The 22,161-nt window shown below is 34.0% G+C and overlaps 1 protein-coding gene across 4 annotated transcripts in view; it reads left to right on the top strand.

Annotated features, from left to right (window-relative positions):
• Positions 1-21,295, top strand: part of BTBD8 (BTB domain containing 8) — a 99,162-nt gene extending 77,867 nt beyond the window's left edge. For 2 of the 4 annotated variants that reach the window (XM_024119984.2, XM_028489139.1), the window contains 9 exons: positions 4,672-4,854; positions 5,504-5,641; positions 6,591-6,720; positions 9,153-9,214; positions 13,906-14,614; positions 14,880-14,967; positions 15,430-15,590; positions 17,091-19,421; positions 20,717-21,295. In XM_024119984.2, coding sequence (XP_023975752.1) covers positions 4,672-4,854; positions 5,504-5,641; positions 6,591-6,720; positions 9,153-9,214; positions 13,906-14,614; positions 14,880-14,967; positions 15,430-15,590; positions 17,091-19,421; positions 20,717-21,186 — 4,272 coding nt within the window. In that variant the 3' untranslated portion in view covers positions 21,187-21,295. Of the gene's footprint in view, positions 1-4,671; positions 4,855-5,503; positions 5,642-6,590; positions 6,721-9,152; positions 9,215-13,905; positions 14,615-14,879; positions 14,968-15,429; positions 15,591-17,090; positions 19,422-20,092; positions 20,109-20,655 lie in introns of those variants that run through there. The other 2 variants (XM_028489136.1, XM_028489137.1) reach the window with 2 other exon arrangements.
• The last annotated feature ends 866 nt before the right edge of the window (positions 21,296-22,161 follow it).

Genomic DNA, 22,161 nt, shown 5'->3' with positions numbered 1-22,161 from the left:
GAGTGGCAGGGACATATATACACTACCAAATGTAAATTAGATAGCTAGTGGGAAGCTGCCGCATAGCACAGGGAGATCACCTCTGCTTTGTGACCACCTAGAGGGATGGGATAGGGAGGGTGGGAGGGAGGGTGACGCAAGAGGGAAGAGATATGGGAACATATGTATATGTATAACTGATTCACTTTGTTGTAAAGAGAAACTAACACACTATTGTAAAACAGTTATACTCCAATAAAGATGTTAAAAAAAATTTTTTTAAATGACAGTTCATATCATACTCTTATTCTAATTTTTCTAATATAGGGAGTTCCTACAAGTTGACTTTTAAAAAATAGCTGAATGTAGGGTAAGACTAGGTAGTTCACTTAGAAAATACAGATGCCTCTTAATTTGATGAACAAATCTTCAACTTCATTTATTTAAGAGAAATGGACATTAAAATTACCATGTCAGACTGTTTTCTACCTTTTAGTATGGGGGAAAAAAAGGAAATTTATATTATTTTAACAAGGATGTAGGGAATAAGTACTCCTATTCATTCCTGGGAAGGGTATAAATTAGCACAACTTTTGCTGTGTTTTTCAAACTTTTTTGACTGACCCAGAGCAAGTTCTTTTTATGTTATAACCCAGATAACTCACACATGTAGAACTGAAACAAGTTTCAAAAAAGAATACTTACCATATTCCATATGATGTTCTGATATTTTGTGTTTTTCTCGTTTCTATCTCTTTCTTTCTTCTTTCTTGTTTTGTCTTCTAATGCTGATTGTAAGCCGCTAAATATATTTCTCTAGGTTGCTAGGGGAGAAAACTACAGTTTGGAAAACAGTGCTCCGTTGAATATACGTTGGCAATATTTTGTATCCTCCTGGTGCCCCGCCTCATATCCTCTTGACCCATGTATGTACTCCAACCATTGCTACAGCATCCAGCTGCACACAGGTGTAATCTGACAGCACTTTCCCTCAGCCACATCACACGTATTTCTCACTTTCTGTCCTGAGGCTTCACTGCTGTTCTACCCAGGGTACCTACAGCTCTTCAAACCTCGAAGTGAAAGGGAATTAATATCCCAGGGGACAAAACTTGACCAATGGGAGATTGGTCAGTGATTAACCAGTGATTAAATGTTTTCCTGATCTATCCCTTGGGTGAATAATTCAAATTGTTTTCTCTGTGGCTCTTCAGAGGGCCCCAACAAGATTGATCCCCAGTTGCCTACAATAGCAAATGCTATATCATTGTTTCTCAAACTTAAATGTGTATACACAACACTTCAGGACTGGGTATTCCCTGATGGTGGTCTAGTGGTTAGGACTCAGTGCTTCCACTGCAGGGGGCACAGGGTTCAATCCCCGGTTGGGGAACTAAGATCCCGCATGCCGTGTGGTATGGCAAAAAAAAAAAACGCTTCAGGATCTTGGTTGAATGTAGGTTCTAATTCAGTAAATCAGAGGCAGAGCCTGAGAATCTACATTTCTAACAAGCTGTAGGTAATGGTTGCTGTGGATCACACTTTGAGTAGCAAGGAGCTGGAAAACATACCCTTCCACTGGCTTTCCCTCCTTCCCTGTTTCACTCTTGGGTCATCTTGGGATCACTTGTGTACAAGCCTATTTCTCAGGCTCAGTTACTAGGCAGAACCCAGGATAAGACAAGTAGTATTGACCCAACAATTTTATTTCTAGGAATTTATCCTATAGATATATTCACATATGTGTGAAATAATGTTATCTACAAGGTCATTCATTACAACACTGTAATAACAAAAACTGGAAAGAAATAAACATCTACAAGTAGAGGACTGGTTGTATGACTTCTGATATATCCATATTATGGGCTATTCCATAGCTATTAAAACAATAATAAGGCTCTTTATATTGTGATAAGAAAAATATTCAAGGTATATGCTAAGTATAAAAGGTAAAGTACAGAGTACTGTGCATATTAATGCCTCCATTTGAGTAAAATAAGGGAAACATTACTTTTTTTGTTTGTATATGCATAAAATAACTGGAAAAATACAGAAAATAAATAATATTGATTGGGACAAGGGAAAATAGGTGGCTGGGGACAGGAAGGAGTGGGTGACTTTTCTTAGTAATGCCTTTTATATAGTTTTGAAATTTGAACCATGTGTTAACTATTGAATTTAAAATTTTATGCGTTTTTATATATGGAATCTAAAAAAAAAAAATTTTAATGGTTCTGAAGAACCTAGGGGCCGGACAGGAATAAAGATGCAGACATACAGAATGGACTTGAGGACACGGGGAGGGGGAAGGGTAAGCTGGGACAAAGTGAGAGAGTGGCATGGACATATATACACTACCAAATGTAAAATAGATAGCTAGTGGGAAACAGCCGTATAGCACAGGGAGATCAGCTCGGTGCTTTGTGTCCACCTAGAGGGGTGGAATAGGGAGGGTGGGAAGGAGACGCAAGGAGAAGATATAGGAATATATGTATATGTATAGCTGATTCACTTTGTTATACAGCAGAAACTAACACACCATTGTAAAGCAATTATACTCCAATAAAGATGTTAAAAAAATTTTATGTGTTTGGTCTAGAAGTATATTACATTTTCTTCCTTCTTTGAACCTTAAGCTACTCTTAACATTTAATGTTATCATATATTCAGATCAGTATGGAATAAGATCACATACCATCTGTTATCATTTATGTCCATGTTTTAGTTTTCCAATAGATTTCAAGCTAAATTATGACAACTATACATCTGTATTTTTAAAAAGATATTGCTTGTAAGCTGGCCATTTGCTGTTTGAGGAGAGACAGGTTGACTGGCAGTTCTACTGAGTTATTGCTTTTATGATTTTCTTCCTGAGCTTAAATAAAGTTAATAATACCAAAAAAAAAAGATATTGCTGTCAGAGCACATAACATTATGTATATAGTAAGCACTTCGTAGATACCTGCCAAGTTTATTTGAATACTCTACATTTGTGTCTAATACCAGAACAATACCTAAAGTAGAACAAATCGGGCTTCTTGCCTAAAACTCTTAGTAACTGCACAGTTACTCAGGAAGTTACCAGAGGAGGAAAGGATAATGGTAAATTATAGTAAAAATGTAAAAAAACATTTTAAAGACTCAGATTATAGCAAAGTATGATTTTTTACTCAAATAAATAAAGCAGGGCAAGTATAGAATACATTTCAGAAGAATTCTTGGTAAATGGGTAAAATTTTTAAAGTTTTGATGCACAAGGATTAAACTTAATTTAGCCTACGAATTCACTTACAAACTCTCAGTCTCTGTTGATGCTCAGAGAGCAACAGATGTTTGTGTCTACTGTGACTCAGTTCTGTACTAGGACCTGTGGTTACAACAGTGAGCCAAAACAGACATGGTTTCACATGCAGTAAACATACAGCCTAGTGAGAGAGATGGGTATTAATCAAGTAGTTATTTCATGATTGAATAATTACAAATGAAGTAAGTGCTCTAAAGAGAAGGGACGGGTTCTCTGATGGCATGTGTAAAAGGAATCTGAAGTAGGTATAGAGATCAGGGAAGACTGCTAGAGGATTTCCAGCACTGTCATTTCCAGATTTACTAGTTATTTATTGCTGTGTAACAAACCACCCCAAAACTAAGTTGCTTTAAACTAAAATTTATTCTCTGTGGATTGACTGGGTGATTCTTCTGCTTATCTTGCCTGAGCTCAGTCCTGCAGCTGCTTTCAGCTGGTGGCTAAGTTGGAGGCTGGGCCTCGCACTCCCTGTGGTCTTTCTTGCCAGGCTTCTTCATGGCTTCATGGTCCCAGAACCAAGAGGGTAAAGATAGAGGCTGCAAGGCTACTTGAGGCCTACGCTCTGAAACTTGCACAATACCACTGCATGTGCAAGCAAGTGAACAGTCCAGTTTAGATTCAAGGGATGAGGAAATAGAGTCCACTTCTTGATGAATTGAGCTACACAGAATTTGTGGCCATTTTTTTCAATCTACTACAATCGATCAGATAACTATTTATTCAATAAATCATTATTTCCTAAGTATCGTTTTAAGAATTAGAAATCAAACATGAATAAAATATAATAATTTTAAGTTGCCATTTTTTCCTTTTCCTTAGAGCACATGGTATTTGTGAATTGTCATTTCATTTTTTATAGAGATCAGTATTCGTGAACATTTTTTCCTATGGTATAAAAATGAATCATTATTAAATAAATAATATAAAAAGAAGAGTCTTATCTAATTAGAAAGGAAGAAAAAGTCACTGGGGATTATAAGTAATTTTTAGCCTTTCTAAATTTGTAATAACATGTATTTTATAGTCAGAAAAGAATTAAGGCTGTCAGTGTAACCATGCAGTTATGAATGATATCTATAAGCACAAAAATTAATTCAGTAGTGAAAAATCTCAGGGAAGTCAAACTTTTCTTTGTAGTTATAACTTTGCTCTCATGTTTGTTTTAGCTGTCTTTTAAAGGTGATTTGTTTCCAGCTCAAAGTTTGCCCTTTTGGATAATTTTGAATGAATTAATAAATATGTAAAGCTAATGACAAAGATATTAGCTACCTGGAATTTTGGGTTTTGCAGGCAGTGTCACAAGAAAACAAAAATATTTAATTTGCTTGGAAAGTTATTTTTATGAGCAGTAATCTAACTTTTTTCCCCAATATTTTCAAAATTATAAGAATGATAAGAATGCTGCTTTTCTTCTGATGGAAAGTGACAGGCTAATCATCAGTTTACCCAGAGTGAAGTGGACAGAAGCAGCACTGACCATGGCATCTCAGCTCCAAGAAGAATGTATTGCATTTATTATAGAAAACTTCTCCAAGATCATTCAAAGCGAAAATTTTGCTCTCCTCTTACAGGTACTGCATCTAAAATTATATCCTATATTTAGTCCCATCTTTGTGTTCTGATTATAATTATGTAAGTTTTCAAATTCAGGTTGCCTTGATTAAATTAGTATGACTTAAATAAATTCCATAGCAGATGGCATGCTTGCATAGCATTTAGGGCAGTGATGGACAGGATTTTTGGCTCATAAGATAATGAAGGTAGGAGAGGACAGGTTGAGTGCCCTGGCAAGGCACAGTGTAACTCTGGCAACTCCAGCCTTCAATCGGCATAAGCCATATTTTAGAAATTGAAGTCATAAAGATATTGTTTTGGTCAGTAATACAATTATGGTTCATGCAAAATTCTCTGTCTTACTCGGACCCACTTTCTCTAAATTTAGTTACTTAATAAAGAACTTTTATAACTTATTTCTAGGCTCTGTTTTAGGACTATTTTGGCTCTTAAGAACTGTGTGTGTGTGCCGATATTTTTAACAGAGGAAAGGGATTAGTATAATATTTATTATTATAATGATAATTATTATTAACAGAGGAAATAAGATTTCGGATTGACTTCATATAGCCAGTTATGATGAATGGTCTGCTGTTATGCCAGACTTTCACATTTCTTACACATTTACATATATTCCTATTAAATATCAATTTCTGTGTTTTATAGTCACAAGCAATGAGTAGCACATCTGATCTGCTGGACAAAATTTTAAAAGCAATTGAAGAAAACATTACCACTGAGAATAGTTGCTCTCTTCTTATGGCTCTGGACACATTACTGAACTCTGACAGTGCAAAGGAAATGGTATTTGATGTAATAAAATTCATTAAAATGATAGAATATTTAAACTGTTTTAAGATTTTTAAATATATACACGAATGATAGAATATTTAAACTGTTTTAAGATTTTTAAATATATAGACGTTTTACATGTTGCATGGTTCATTGAAACTAAGTGTTTGATACCTGGGGGTTGGTTACAGTCTCTACTTCTGTGTATATTTGGAATTTTTCATAATACAAAATTTTAAAAATTTCATTTACCTCCAAATAGACTTATTATAAAAGTTTAGAATTTGGAAGTTTGGCTGGCTAATTCTAAACATAGTTTGGTACTTAGCAATGTTAATTGGTACAGCATAAGTTTAGTATTTCTCCCCAGTCACTACATTAAATTTCCTAAATATAAAACTTAAAGAATTTTAAAGAATGTTTTACAGTTTTAATCATTAGTGTCTTTTAATTTTATAATATATTCTTAAGTTTTGTCTTAAGAAAAAAATCATTTAAAACTGGATTGACTGAGAAAAAGCAAAATTAAAATATCTTATTTTTAAATGCAATTAATCAATGGTAATTAATAAGCTAATTGCAAATTATTGACATTTTTTATTTGTTCAACAAGAATGACAAAAAATTTCATCATATTTATTATTACTGCATAGAGTATTTGACCTTGTAATGTCATAGCTGATTTGAAAAGGCTGTGGAAGGTATTTACGTAAAGGCCATTGGTGGTTTAAAACAATGTTTGGTTAAAAGGATAATGCTGCAAGGATAAGGTTCATGTTCACTATAAAATTCTGTTGTTAAAGAGCAAGCCTTCATAAATAACTTGTACCCGACGATCTTAAAAATCTAAGTGATGACATCATTGATCTAGCTTAGGAGTAAGTAGATTCGGAAGGGAATAATGACTGGTTGCTATGACAATGTGGCTCTGACCAGCTGCTGATTTGTTGCTTGAACACAGGGTTTTACGTGCAAGATCCAGGCTCTGCGTGATAAGCTGTGGATCTTCCTGGTTCAGTCTTTCTATGCTGTTCGTCACACAGAAAGCTGGAAGCTGATGAGCACAGATGATCAACAGAAAATCCAAGCAGGTATATTAGCCTTGAGATTTTTTTATTCTTATAATTGTGACAAGAGCTATTTTAAAGGGATTCTAATAAGTGATAGGATTAACGTTTGTTTGCTTCTGTTCAATAATAGCTTGCTAATTGAAACTGGTGCTGGTATGTTTAGGCAGTTTTAATAAATCATGCTTTTTTTTCTGTTCTTAGAAAATGAAACTCATTTCCTTATATATACATATTTAATTCTACTTTATCTTAGCAACTTTATATTCTAGCCAAATTTGCTTAAAAGCATTCTTTTAGAGAGATTTAGAAGTATAGGAAAATGTAACCCATATAAAACAGATTACCAAACATACTTTCTCTCCCTTTTAAAATATATTTTTCCATAAAGCTTTCCGATCTTTTGCATAAGATACCCTTTCTTGTGGTTTTGCCTAGATTAGATGGCTTTATTCCATGATCGATTGGTTCAGTGATACGATGTGTGCTATTGCGGAGTGTCCCTCAGGAACTGCACAGTGCTCTTTGACATTTAATAGGTACCATTTGAAATATTAGCATTAAACAAAAGATTTATACTGCTCAGAATGTGTGTTTGTTTCAAAAATGTTAAGATAAAAAATTGAGGGTGTGGAACTAAAAATGGCTTCATGACTATTTTTGGGTTAAAGCGGATACCTTAGGAAAAATATTGACAGATTCAGTAAGTACTTTTAAAAACATTTTAAATTAAGAGACTATTTTATGAAGCAAACATTTCTGTACTATAAAACATGGAGACCATATGTGATATAATATATTCTTGATAGTACATGGATGTTAAATTATTTAATGATTTAATCAAAATATTATTTGCTCTGTCTTGCATTAAGAGCATAACACGATGGTGTAGCCAGATGTGATCTCAAGAGCACTTTTCAAAGAAATTCCAACAAAATAATAAAACAACAAAATCCATGAAACAACAAAAGTCATGAGAAGGTCTTTAGAAATTGGAATTTTTTTCCTTGTGACTATTTCTGTACTGATTTTTAGATGACAGTTCATCTGTACTATACAGTGTAAAAAACTAAGATCAGCATTCCATGAGTAGGTGTCATTCAACTCTCTTCTGATTGGGAGTAAACTTTGCTTTTCTCCATTTTTAGAGGATTTCATAGTTAAGTTGGGTCCCGAACAATGTTCTTTATCTTAATTCTTCAAAGTGCTAATTTAAAATACATGTAAATATATACATATATATATATATACACATATCTAAAACAAAATACTATTGGTAATCCAACTAATTGTCAAAAAGAACTTTTCAATCTATTACATTCTATCAGTGTAAAAATAATTTTTAAAATCTTAAATATGTTGAATTATAATGAGTCCTGACTTATGCATAATTATTGCATTGGGAAATCCCAGATAAAGGAGTAATTCTAGGTTGTCTTTGTTATAACATTTCTTACGTTCTAGTTTGAGTTACTGATCTTTGGGAGAAATCTTGTATTAATTTCCACCTGTATGTTTTTGTGCAGTCATTTGCTAACCACAAACCAATCCTTGTAATGCTATTTCTAGGATCCTGCTTTGTCTTATAACATAGTTCCTATAGAATAGAAATAGTAGAAGGTGCATGGTAGGGTTACAGATAATTTGATGTATTTTTCATCAGCTGTTTTAATAAAAATAAAATAAATTTTGGAAAATATATGTATATATTTCTTCAAAATATATTTTAAAGCTACATAACCTTCAAAGGGAACAAATACATTAGCTAAACTATATTTTTGGCTCTCATACCATTATTCCTATATATTTCCCTGACATCATTTAAATTCTTATTTGAAGAACATAAACTGAGTTCCCCAATAATTCCCATATAAACCTAATCTATAAAATGAATTTTTTATGTAATTCTTAAAAGAATGATATAGGTTTAAGGATTGTCTCTTGTTTTATTTTCAACAAAACCTTATCTCTTTTCTCTTTACTCCTTCCTCAGGACATACCTGCAAAATCAGAAAATTTTTAACAGAGTATTTTAATATTTTTTAGGATAGAAATTTTCTCACATTGAATAGTTTATAAAATATTACATTTGCCACAATCTGTAATTTTTTGAAATTTGGGAAACTAGCTAAAAAGAAGTTATCTCTAAAATTTCAAGCTTGAGAAAATTCTAGGTTTTTGTAAATGTATAAATCTTCTCTGTGAGACTGTACATTTCTCATTTATTAATTTTAATAACATAAAATACATAGGGACAAGAAAATAAGATTCAGAATGAAGTTCTTTAAGAAAAATTCTAAAATAGGGAATTATTTATGTGTACTAGATTGGTTTCAACTTTTTAAAGGTTATTTCCATCAAAATGTAACCTTTTTCTGCTAATATACTATTTTCCCTCTACTTCTATGGTAATAATAGTGCTTCCTGTAAAATTAAATTGCTTTTTTTTCCTACAGCTGCATTTGACAAAGGTGATGACCGAAGACTTGGCAAAAAGCCTATATTCAGTAGCTCTCAGGTACACTTTTACAATTTTACAGGCCCCGATGAAATAAGATACCAAGTAATTTAAATTTTATCATTTTATATTTCAGAATAATTTTTAAAAATCTATTCTTTCATTAACTAAAGCTATTTCTGGATGGAAATAATTTTGAGTCTTGTTTTTAATCAAGTGAACATTTTGTAAATTTTTAAATGATATGCATTTTTTATATCCAGCTGGTATGGGAAGTGAAATATTGTCTACCATTTTTATTTCCTTGAAAACCTTTTTGGCAACTAGCATGTTGGAACTATTCCAGATCAGAAATTGTCTAGAATTCTAGATCTAGTTCCATGTCTGTTTTTCTAATTAACCTACTTTTTACAAAAGAAGATTTTAGTTGTCCCAGTTTTCTCTATACTAAGATTTTAATCCACATAATATATTTTTGGTGCGAAAAAGGCAGTTAATACCAAGAGTACAGTTGTGTTCACTTTAAAAGTTACTTGGTGTACTTATATGAGTTAACTAAAAATAGTCAAACTCTTAAAAACTAAGTAGAGTGGTGGCTGCCAGGGGCTGGGGAGATAAGGAAAAGGGGAATAATTGTTCAATGGGGATAGAGTTTCAGTTTTGCAAGATGAGAACGTTCTAGATATCTGTTGCACAACAAGGCACATATAGTCAACCTGACTGTACTGCCCACTTAAAAATGGTTAAGATGGTAAATTTTATGTTATTTGTTTTTTAGCGCGCACACACACACACAACACACACGTTACTTGGTATATTCGTTATTACATGAAATACATTTTTCTTCCCCTAAAATGTTATTAATGATGGTTAGAGTGCCAATCTAGCTAACTTACAAATGGTCACTTAATATATATTTGAAGCATAAAATTACACTAACCGAGACACACATTACAATGATATGGAGACATACACTGAGAATTCCAGTTTGGAATGCAAAGAATATATTGCCCTTGCAAGAGTGGAATTGGGAATCTTTTCTTCCTTATCAGCCAGTAGATAGGAACTCACACAACTCCAAGCCACAACCAAGAGCTCTGATGGCTTGAGGCAGAGGTCAAGCTCTAAATGTCTTGGGTGAGAAACTGTGAGACGCTGGAGCTTTTTGCTAGTAAACCTCCTAGGACTATTTCCCTAAGTGTGTTCCGTAATATACTAGCTCCATCATATGTTCTACCTAAGAACATCTAGCGTCAACTAAGGTTGAGAATTGCTACATACCATAGCTCCTCTTAGACACTAACGATGCACATCAGCACCTAAAAGCTCTGAGAAACACTACAGTAAAGAACACTTGAATTTTGTTTTCTCCAACATTTCCTCAAATTTTATAACAATGGAACACCATTGTTATAGACTCCCTCTTGAGTCTATAACTCCCTCAAGACTCCCTCTTGACCCCTTTTAAGCATGTTGTACAGTTCCACAGAACATATGTTAGGAAATGGCACCTTAGAACATTTTTTCTATGTACTATGTTCCCTTTCACCCTATGTGTTTTTGTGTGTGTTTTAAGGCCACCAGGATTTAGCCTACCTGCCTTTCTTTCCCCTGTTCTATTACTAATTGCTATCAACCAGGCTTTTCCTCCTTCCTTGCCTTACAGCAAAACAGAACAAAATCTTATTTCCCTTCCTTAGTTCCTGACTTTCAGGTTGTCCAAGTGTTTATACTGTTAACCACAATGGGAAGGAAACAGGCTAATATGTTTTCCTCAGAAAGGCAGCATTGTACTGAAATGGGTGCTGGACATAAAATCATAAGAGTTCAGATCTTGACTTTATTATCTTTGTCACCTGTGAGTCTTAGTTTGCTTATCTGTAGAATGGAATAATAAAATGTAGCCGGGATTATTGTGAAAATTAAGTGAGATAATTTATGTGCAATTGTCTAGTATGTAGTAAGTCCTCAATAAGTGTGGTATGAATAAGTGTGTCTTCCAAAATGAGATGAGATCTTTTGGAGGTGGGAGAAAGTTGATGAGATAAAATAGAGAGAAACGTTTAAGAAGAGTGCTGGTACCAAAACACTTAAGACTAAAATTATACAATGTCTGGGATTTGCTTCAAAATAAAATGGTGGTAGTTATATATGAAACAGAATTGGCCAAGAGGTGATAGTTGTTAAAGCTGGGTAGTAGGTATGTGGGGATTCATGATACTGTTCTGTCTTCTTTGATTATGTTTAAATTTTTCTATAATAAAAAGTAAAACAAAATAATACCAACAAAAAGGAATAGTACTAGACCTGAAAGTGTGTCTAAGAGGAACGCTTTATTTTTTTATTTTATTTTTTATTTTTGGCTGCATTGGGTCTTCGTTGCTGCGCACAGGCTTTCTCTAGTTGCGGTGAGCAGGGGCTACTGTTTGTTGTGGTGTGCGGGCTTCTCATTGCGTTGGCTTCTCTTGTTGCAGAGCATGGGCTCTAGGTGCGCGCGCTTCAGTAGTTGTAGCACATGGGCTCAGTAGTTGTGGCTAGTGGGCTCTAGGGCTCACGGGCTTCAGTAGTTGTGGCTTATGGGCTCTAGAGCACAGGCTCGGTAGCTGTGGTGCACGGGCTTAGTTGCTCCACGCCATGTGGGATCTTCCTGGACCAGGGATCAAACCAAATGTGTCCCCTACATTGGCAGGCGGATTCTTTCTTAACCACTGTGCCACCAGGGAAGTCCCAAGAGGAGGGCTTTAGAGTGTTACTTTTTTTTCTTTATCTTTGTCAATAGCATGTGGTGACCATTCCCAACTGGTCAGTTGTATATAAAAAACATACATAAACTTTGTAGATGTAAGTCATAGATTGCCTAAAAATGCATATACATGGAATCCTCACAATGGTATACTATGTTAATGTGAAATTTCTAAAGGGGTAGAGCACCCCATATACTACATAGATCTCACCCATAGCATGATGCTTTAAAGTAGATAGATTCAAGGATAGAGTGAATTAAGAAGGATTAGTTTTAAGGGTGGGAAGATGTCTAACATCAGAGTCAGAGTCTTCCTGGTTTTAGGTATTAAAAATAGAGAAATGGTTTTTTTTTTTTTTTTTTTTTTTTAGAAATGTTATTTTTTGAGCTAAGATTTCATCAGGAAAACAAAAAATGAGGACCTAGCCTATTTGAACTTTATAAGTATTACAGAGAATCCTAGTACACAGCACTGAATGGGACCAGTCTCCACCCTTAGACATGAATAATCTGAGGCCCAGGGATATTAGTAATGGTTTCTTAAATATCCTATCTTCTATTCTTCAGTTAAAAGCAAAGCTAGAACAAGAATCTAATGATTCCTTTATTATATACCTTGCTTTTTGCTAAACTTAACTAGGTTATTTATTATTTATGTATATACATATGTATGTGTGAATATAGACACACACACATATTTATTTTTATCTTAGACAAATTTTAATTGTAATTAGAAGCTTTCATATTTAGAAATAACTAGACTTTGAACTGTATATCAATATGTGCTCAGGTTTGATAGCCATCATCACATGTTCTTGAGTACCCAGTATGTGATGGGCACGGTGCTAAGGGATACAAAGATGAAGACAACACAGGCTCTGCCTCATACCTCTACAATCTCATACAGCTTCCAAAAGGGAGGGAGTATTTACATAACAAATGGCAATATATTCTTAAAATTTTATTCTGTAATTCCTACCAGTTTTTAAAATTTTGTTATTCCCTTCCATATAACGTTGGTTCTAAGCAAAATGATAAAGTAGGTGCATTGTCTTTAGTGCCCTTCTATTTTCCCCTTTTTATCTATTTCACCTGTTTTTAGGACCCCTTTTCCTTTCTCCAGACAACCAATACTGTAATACTATGTTGTGGGTTGTTTTTTTTTTTTTTCTCAAAAACCAAACTTTTCAGGGACTTCCCTGGTGGTCCAGTGGTTAAGACTCCGTGCTTCCAATGTAGGGGGCATGGGGTAGATCCCTGGTCAGGGAATAAGATCTCACGTGCCACGCCGCACAGCCGAAAAAAGAAATAAAGAAAACTTTTCAGGTGTAATGTGTTCTTTCCCAGGGGCTCCCCACCCCCACCCCCCACCCTTGCCTCCAGAGGATTAAATATTTAGTGATAAAATTTCTGGAATTTGGGATAGGATTGAAGAGAGAATTTTTAGTGAAAATCATTAACATACAGATGATTACCTGCTTAAAGCAGTAAATCCTGAGCTCAAGTCCTAGTTCAATCCCTTATCAGCATTTGGTCTTGGGTAAATTACATACCTGCTTTAATCCCCAGTTACTTGTTGAAGAAATGGAGATAACAACAGGAGCTATCTTAGAATTGTTGTGAGGATTAAGTTGAGATGATACATGAAAAGCATTTTAGCACAGAACCTGGGAGTGGGCCCTCGAAAAATGTTGGATATTGCTATCATTCACCCAAGGCATCCTGACACCATTAAGTATTCATCTCTACCATAACTTCATAAAGTTAAATAGTATGCCTTTTAAAGTAGAATTTCCTGTTAATTTTGTATGTTTTATTTCAGATTTGATTAAGATAATGTGATCAAAGACACATTCAAATGATTCCAGATCATTCAAGTTTTAAGTGGCCCTAAATCATAATCTGAATTTTGATGCTTTTTCCTCTTTGAAAAACTGGCTATTGAAACACAAATGTTATGTGTCCAAGACTTCAGTCAAGTTACAGAGTATTTTTTTCTTCTTTGTAGCAAAGGAGACAAGTTTCTGACCCTGGTGCTATAAAAAACAAATCTTGGAGAGAAAGTAACAAGAAAGAGTATTGGAGTGATCCCTCTACTAATCAAAAGATGAAATCTGATGGATTAGGAGCATCTGGACATTCATCAAGTACTAATAGAAATTCTATAAATAAAACTTTGAAGCATGATGATTTAAAGGAAAAGGATGGTACAAAAACCACATCCAAGAGTACAAAAGAATTTAAAACTGGGGGAAAAAATGTTTCTGGAAAGCCCAAACCTATAATAAAGCCCAAAACAGAAAACGGTGATAATGCAAAGTCAGCAAACATGTCACCTAGACAAGTTGTGGAAAGATCAGCAACAGCAGCAGCAAATGGACAGAAAAATTCAGTAAATGGAAAAGGAGTGAGAAATCAGGAAGGTCAAATTACAGGTGCCAGACCCAAGGTACTCACTGGGAACTTAAACGTGCATGCCAAAGCAAAGCCTTCGAAGAAAGTGACAGGCAAAGATTCTCCATGCCTCGGGATTGCAGGTTCCTCCAGCAGATCTACAAATTCAAGTATGGAATTACTGACTTCTACTGACTGTGTGGATGAACCAAAAGAAAATGGGTCAATAAAAGAGAAGCCTTCTGGTCATAAACTTTCCCTTTGTGACTCTCCAGGACAGACTGTGAAAAACAGTGTAGAAAGTATCAAAACTTCCACTGTAGGTGGGTTTTAACACTCTTAATTTTTAATAGCTCTTGAGGAGCTTTCTAGGAACAAAGTTCCTAGAAAAAAATGAACCTATGTTTGGACTTTTATTTAGTTTCAAATGCAAAAAGATTTTAGTAACATATATTCATGGAAACTGAGAAAAAACAGTTTTTCTCACCGTAACATTTAATTTTGTATATAGTGTATGACCAGTGAATTTATACATACTTATTACATATTTATTCCTCAATCTCATGGCTCACTCTTCTTAATTTATAGCAGTAAAATCTCGACCTGTTTCAAAAGTTACCAATGGAACTTCCAATAAAAAAAGCATTTATGAACAAGAAACTAATATAAATAACAGGTAAGTCTTCATTCATTGTTTTACCTAGACATTAGCTTTCTCTGGAAGTTAATTATATACTAACTTCTAGCTAAATATTGTTAAAATATCTTTCCTTTGTTAGAAAATTTAGTATATTTCCATAATGATATTTTAAAACTTTTCTTATTTATTATGCAAAATGACGATTGATACAAAATGACAGAAGAATAATTTATACTTGTGGAAACTTATTATGCATTGCTTTACCATAGTTGATCTACAGTTTTATAAACTTAAACACTTATGAACGTATGGTTTTTTCTGTTTTCAGAAAAGAGATATATTTTTTATTTCTTTGAGAAAAAATTTTTTTTTTTTTTTTTTAAATTGAAGTATAGTTGATTTACAGTGTTGTGAAAAAATATATTTCATGTATGGGTCTTTTAAAAAATTATGTTTTGGAATCTCAGTGTAATACTGAATGCAAATAATTTTTCTTAGTGTGCTAAAGAAGGTCACCAGCAAAGGATACAGTGATCCAGTACCACAGGCAATTTTAAAGAAAAGAGGAAATGGCAATGGATGCGCTACAGCTCAGCAGAGGACAAAGAATGCAACAGTTAGTCTTGCTAAAACTCGAAGTAAAGTTGAAATACTCCCAGGTATTACTTCCTTGTTTAAATTGAATAAGCAGAGAACTCTAATTCTGGAACTTTAGTAGCAAATAAGCAAAGTATAACGTGGTTTCACTCATTTTACATTCATTTCGTATTTTAGAGATGAGATTTTATTCTTCCACTTTTCAGACAAGTATTTTGGTATTTAGGGGTGTGAGTTTAGTTTTTATTTTCTTTTGTGAAAAAATAATTAAGGGAGTCACTAGGTTATCTGCATTTCTGGTCCTTCTGTATATTATACCTGTGCTTCTTCAAAGTTTCATTGATAATTATAAGAATTCCATCTGCAAAACCAACACTAAAGAGCTCTTTAAAAAGTAATGGTACAGGGGCTTCCCTGGTGGCTCAGTGGTTGGGGGTCCGCCTGCCGATGCAGGGGGCATGGGTTCGTGCCCCGGTCCGGGAGGATCCCACGTGCTGCGGAGCGGCTGGGCCTGTAGGCCATGGCCGCGGAGCCTGTGCTCCGCAACGGGAGAGGCCACGACAGTGAGAGGCCAGCAAAAAAAAAAAAAAAAAAAAGTAATGGTACAATCTAGAGAGCTGTAATACGTAGGAAGAAAGAATTTTCCCTCTGGGCTCTGTGCTATGCCTGTTGTTTTTCCATATTCTAAGAAAGAGAAGAATACTGATCAGATTGCATAATTTGCTAATATAATAACTGATTTTAAAAATTAATTTGCTTAAGCATTCACATATGTAAGAGCAGTTTGTAAAATGCTAAAACCAATTTTGAAGTAGGTAATGAATTAATACTGAAAGTAAATTTAAAGATAAGCCAGAGAAAAGTTATTCATGTTCTAGTGACAGCTAAAAATTAAACATTTAAAAAGATTTGATAATTCTGTTTGACAGATTTAAATGCTCAAAACATCATCTCTAGGACTTCAACCATTATAAACAAATGAATTCCCAAAATTAATCCTCTTTCTTTCCAGTTACCAGCTTTAGTTTCAACTTCAGGTCTAAGTTGTTAACCCTAATGAGCTACAATAATAATGATCTGGTTATGAGAAATAAATTAGCTTTGTTACTGTTTGAGGAAAATAAATGCAACAATTTCAACATTTCTATTTTGTGTTTTAGCTTGATTCTCCTTTTCAGCTATGTGGAACAGTCTGTTTTTCCCCCTAGAACTTCAGAGGGAAGAAAGACCCTTACTGCTGTTTTGGCATAAGAAAATCAGATTTTTCTACTCCCATATATTTATGCAAATCCAATTCTGGCATAAGGTTCAATGCTCTTTACTTGAGGAGGAGAGATCCTATTTTAATAATTTTACTTAAGATGCTGGAATACTTCCTCTATATTTGTAATAAATTTTTTTTTATTTTATCACATCACTAACGCCTAATTTGTAATTGTCCGTTTGATCATTATGTTACCATTTCATTGTTATCTATTTTATTTCTTCTAAAGGGATTTAAAAACAAATATTGAATTTCACTCACAAACTGGAAGGTATATTTTTGAATTTTCTTTTCTTAGGATCCCAAGGAGAGTCACCGGATTCAGTAAAATCTTCAGTCTCTTCAAGGCAGTCTGATGAAAATGTGACAAAATTGGACCACAGTGTAACTACAGATAAACAAACACCTAAGAGAAAAATTGTCAAGCAAGGACAAACAACATCGCCTAAGATTAGTGCAAAAATAGTAGCAATGCCTAAAAACCTAAATCAATCTAAGAAAGGTGAAACTTTGAATAATAAAGATTCAAAACAGAAAACACTTCCTGGACAAGTTATATTGAAGACTCAGCCTTCTTCTCTAAGACCTTTAAAAAGTGAACCATCTGTTGTCCAAAAAAGTGTGCTTCGTGATGTATGTGATAATAATAACAAAGGCAATGTTTCTGAACAGAAGCCTCATGAACCTCTAATTAATCTCACAGCTGAAATCAGTGATACAGAAGCATTTCAGTCACCATGCATACTTGACCCACAAAAGCCATTAAACAATCAAGAAAAAGAGAAGTTGGTGTTAGAATGCCAAAATATTTCAAATCTGGATAAATTAATAAAACATGAACTGGAATCAAAACAGATTTGTTCAGATAAAAGTGAAACAGATTTTTCTGGTCACAAAAAAACAGATCAATGCAACACAGCTAAACTACATTGTCATTCTGATGAGAGTGATAATGTAGATCCAAAATTTTATAGCACCACTGCTCTAAAATCCATGATTTCAAATCCGAATGAAAACTGTTTGAACTCTAATCCAGTTTGTGACCTAGACTCAACAAATGTAGAGCAAGTCCATTCAGTGTCAGATAGGGAGAAGCAAGCAGGGAGAAAAGATACAAACAAAAAATTAAACATTAAATGTGTGAAAGATGTTTTACCTTGTGTTCCTAAACAGACAAATGGTACCTTAAATTCTGGTCAAGATGACAGAAAATCTAGAATTCATGTAGAAGAACAGACAATTCCCAATCAGTTTTCTGATGACTCTGCCATGAATGGAGACAAACATGCTACAGTAGACTCAAATACTTCCTCCAAGTGTTTTTTGGAACAAATACCAGGGAAAAATTCTCCTAAAGATATGGAAACAACAGAAACTCGAGAGAGCCATGAAACTCCAGAAGCTCCATTCATGAGTCACTGGAATTTGAGTACCAGTGTTCTGCATCAGAGAGAGAGTCCTGAATCTGACAGTGGCAGTGCTACAACATCCTCTGATGACATAAAGCCTAGATCTGAAGACTATGATGCTGGAGGGTCTCAGGATGATGATGGGTCAAATGACAGGGGTATTTCTAAATGTGGCACTATGCTGTGCCATGATTTTCTTGGAAGAAGTAGCAGTGACACCAGTACTCCTGAAGAATTAAAAATATATGATAGTAACTTAAGAATTGAAGTGAAAATGAAAAAGCAAAGTAGTAATGATCTTTTCCAAGTTAATTCGACAAGTGATGATGAGATTCCTAGGAAAAGACCAGAAATTTGGTCTCGATCTACAATAGTCCACCCTAGGGAAAAAGAAAATATTCCACGAGGCAGTATCCAGTTTGCTCAGGAAGTAGATCAGGTTTCTTCTTCAGCAGATGAAACAGAAGATGAAAGGTCTGAAGCTGAAAATGTTGCAGAAAATTTCTCTACATCTAACCCAGCTCTTCAGCAGTTTCAGGGAATAATTAATTTAGCTTTTGAAGATGCAACTGAAAATGAAAGTCATGAGTTTCGTGCAACTAAAAATTTTAAAAGGTCAGTTTTACTTTCGGTAGATGAATGTGAAGAACTAGGATCTGATGAAGGGGAAGTCCATGCTCCCTTTCAGCCTTCTGTAGATTCTCCTTCACCTTCTGATGTTTTTGATGGCATTTCTCATGAACATCACGCAAGGGTCTGTTACTCCAGATACTCACAAGGAAGTAAAGGTAGTATTTTAGAATGTAGACAAGAGAAAGGCAATAGTGTATATAAAAACAAAAGCTCTCCCTTGGGTCTTAGTAGCATTGACTCTTCAAGAAGAGATAAACAGAGTGCTTCAGCCACAGAAAAAAAGAGCATAACAGGTGTCCTGTCCAGAGGAGGCAGACAGCTTCCTCCAGAAGATAAAAAAGTAAACAGTGGAAGCCATGTGGTTAATGACTTTCAGCCACACAGCAAACTTTCAGATAGTGATATAAAATCTCAAGAAAGACCATGTCATTTGGAACTTCATCAAAGAGACCCCAATTCTGACACACCAAAGAACAGCTCTACAAAATCTCTGGACTCTTATTGGAGTCAAGTTCTGCCTCCAGAAGGTCAAGTGAAAGAGAGCCATTCTGCAGCTACCGAGAAAGCTAATATTGCTTTATCTGCAGGTAATGTACAGATATAGAAATGCTAAATCCATAAGAAAATGAGTTTATAGAATTTTAAAGTTGTAGGTAGCCCTGAATGTTATATTTTAGTTAGATAGAATAATTACTTAAGCAACAGATTCAAATTTTAAATGAAAACTGAAATTTCTTAATAGAATGAAAATAACTAGTTACTCTTTATTGTTCACTTAAAATCTTAGTGAAAAATTAATATCTAGTAAAAATTTTGGTGGTTTATTAGAGCTAACCTACTAAGAGATTTTACATGAAAGAATAAAGAGAAAAACTTAGTTTGCTATTATTTAGTTATTTATGTCTAATTTAACATAGGAATTAATGACTATTAGAAATTTTATTATACATTGGATATGATTTATGAACTATGCTAATACATATCTAAGAGGGCTGTGCAATAAGTATAGTAATATGTAACTAAAAGCACTGAACTATTTTAACTAGATTAATTATTAAAATTTATATACATTTTACAGAGATTAAGACTTTCAGGATCACTATAATTCTATTCTAAAACTTTCAGGTAAAAAGATAAATTTCCTAAAAGAGATTATATTTAGAAGCAATGATAATATATGAAAAAATCCCAGGCTTATTTCATATGTATAGATGGTTTCCTGTCTAATTGTTTTGTGTGTTTGTCTTCCTTATTATAGTAATTTGAACCATGACCCACATCTAAAATATGCAATAGTGGCTGACTGAGTAGCTATTGTATACCAGAACTAAGAAAAATTCTTATCAGTAGTCCCTGTTCAGCAAAATCACAAGAATAGGGAACTCTTTAAAGTTGTACTTTTTTTTTTCCTTGCTTGCATCCTCCTTTGCATGTGCTATATATAAGTCTTAAGATAAAATAAGTCTTTAGATAAAATGTATTTATTCTCCCTTTGAAACTGACTTACCTTAAAAGTCACCATCAAATAACGGCGTCTTATTTTCTCTTTAAGTTTCTACTGTAGTGAATTAGATACATGTGCGCGTTCTGTTTATGTTTAAATAATTTCTGTTTTCTGTATCACAAGTTTTCAAATTAAACTGGAGAATTATTGTTAGTTGCCTATGTTGATTTTGCTGCTAAACATTACCTTTGAGTTTTTTTTTAAACATAGAAAAAGAAATGCCTCAGAAATCTTGTCAATTTTGTATAAATGTTATTTTTCCCATTCTGTTTTTTTTTGGACAATAACTGTTATATTGTGTTAATATTGTTCTACAGAACTCTGAGGGGTACCAACATGTGCAGTTTTTACATTGTGTAGTATTATGAATTATTTCAGGAGACATAGATGATTGTGACACAGTGACACAAATCTACATGTATGACCATCGGCCTTCAAAAACCCTCTCTCCAATATATGAGATGGATGTAACAGAAGCATTTGAGCAGAAAATGGAATCAGAAACACATGTTACAGACATGGATTTTGAAGATGAGCAACACTTTGCAAAACAAGATTGGACACTATTAAAGCAACTGCTCTCTGAAGAGGATTCAAACTTAAATATTACAAATTCTATTCCTGAAGACTTAAATTTAGCACAGTATCTAATCAATCAGACACTACTTTTAGCACGAGACAGCTCAAAACCTCAGGGTAAAGCACATGTTGACACTTTAAACAGATGGAGTGAACTAACATCTCCATTCGATGATTCCTCAGCAAGCATCACCATGGCTAGTTTTTCCTCTGAGGATTGTTCACCCCAAGGGGAATGGACAATTCTGGAACTAGAAACTCAGCATTAAGAGTATTAACACTTTGGAAAATGTTAAACTATGCCACCCCTTTATTTTTTTGATGCTTATATTATATCCAAATGATAATTGCATTAGCCTATTAGACGATCCTTAATATTGAGGAAGTCTTTCCAATTTACTGAAGTAAACATAGTTTGTTTATTAATATGATATCAACATGTAGAAAAAAGTGTTTTTCTAAAAATCTTGAGCATGTTTTCTATAATTATTAGAGAAATTAGAAGACTTGTAAGGAAACCTTTGCTTTAGTTCTCCTTTCCTAACTGATCATTCATTTACTTGTTTATCATTCAATAATTTAAAATGTGAATGCACAAGTAGAACAGTCCCTTTACTTTTTGCTTTGCATATGGTAACCATAATTTAACAATAAAAAAACTTATTGTGCTTGTGTCAATTTATGTAGAGTTAATCTGTAACATTCAAACCCAAGTTGGTATGGTTGAGGCTGATAGCTTAATATTAGAAAAAACCTTCGCTTTCCCAACAATTCAGGTCCAGGAAATTGTCAAGTAAATACATCTCAAATTTCACTGACATTTTTGCTAAAACAAGAGAAGTGGAATTTCCTGCAACTCTTTTGGGGATATATCCACAGAAAGGCATCTGCCCTTGTTGAAAAAAAGTGGGAAAACTGTCCATCTGTTTTATCTATATAGACTTCCTTTATAGTTAATCACTCTCCATTTTTCATTCCATGGTAGAGATATTTTTGAACTGCACCTGCAGTAATCCTGCACTAAATATTACCTTGAAAATGGGTACATGAGGCAATTGAGTCAGAGTTAAATTGTGTGCATGTATGTGCACATACATGTATGTTTGCTTTTTCCATTTGTCTGTATGCTCTAGTTTCTTATTTCCTTGATCAGATTGTCTTTCAGTCTGTAATTTTGGTAGAAAGGCAAAGATAAACATCTTTGTTACAGAATTCTACTGGGGAGTGAACACTTGGTTACCTAC

This window comes from Physeter macrocephalus, chromosome 4 (genome assembly GCF_002837175.3).
Source record: "Physeter macrocephalus isolate SW-GA chromosome 4, ASM283717v5, whole genome shotgun sequence".
Lineage (NCBI taxonomy): Eukaryota > Metazoa > Chordata > Mammalia > Artiodactyla > Physeteridae > Physeter > Physeter macrocephalus.
The sequence above is the reverse complement of the archived record's forward strand: the minus strand, read 5'-3'. Positions and strand labels throughout refer to the sequence as shown.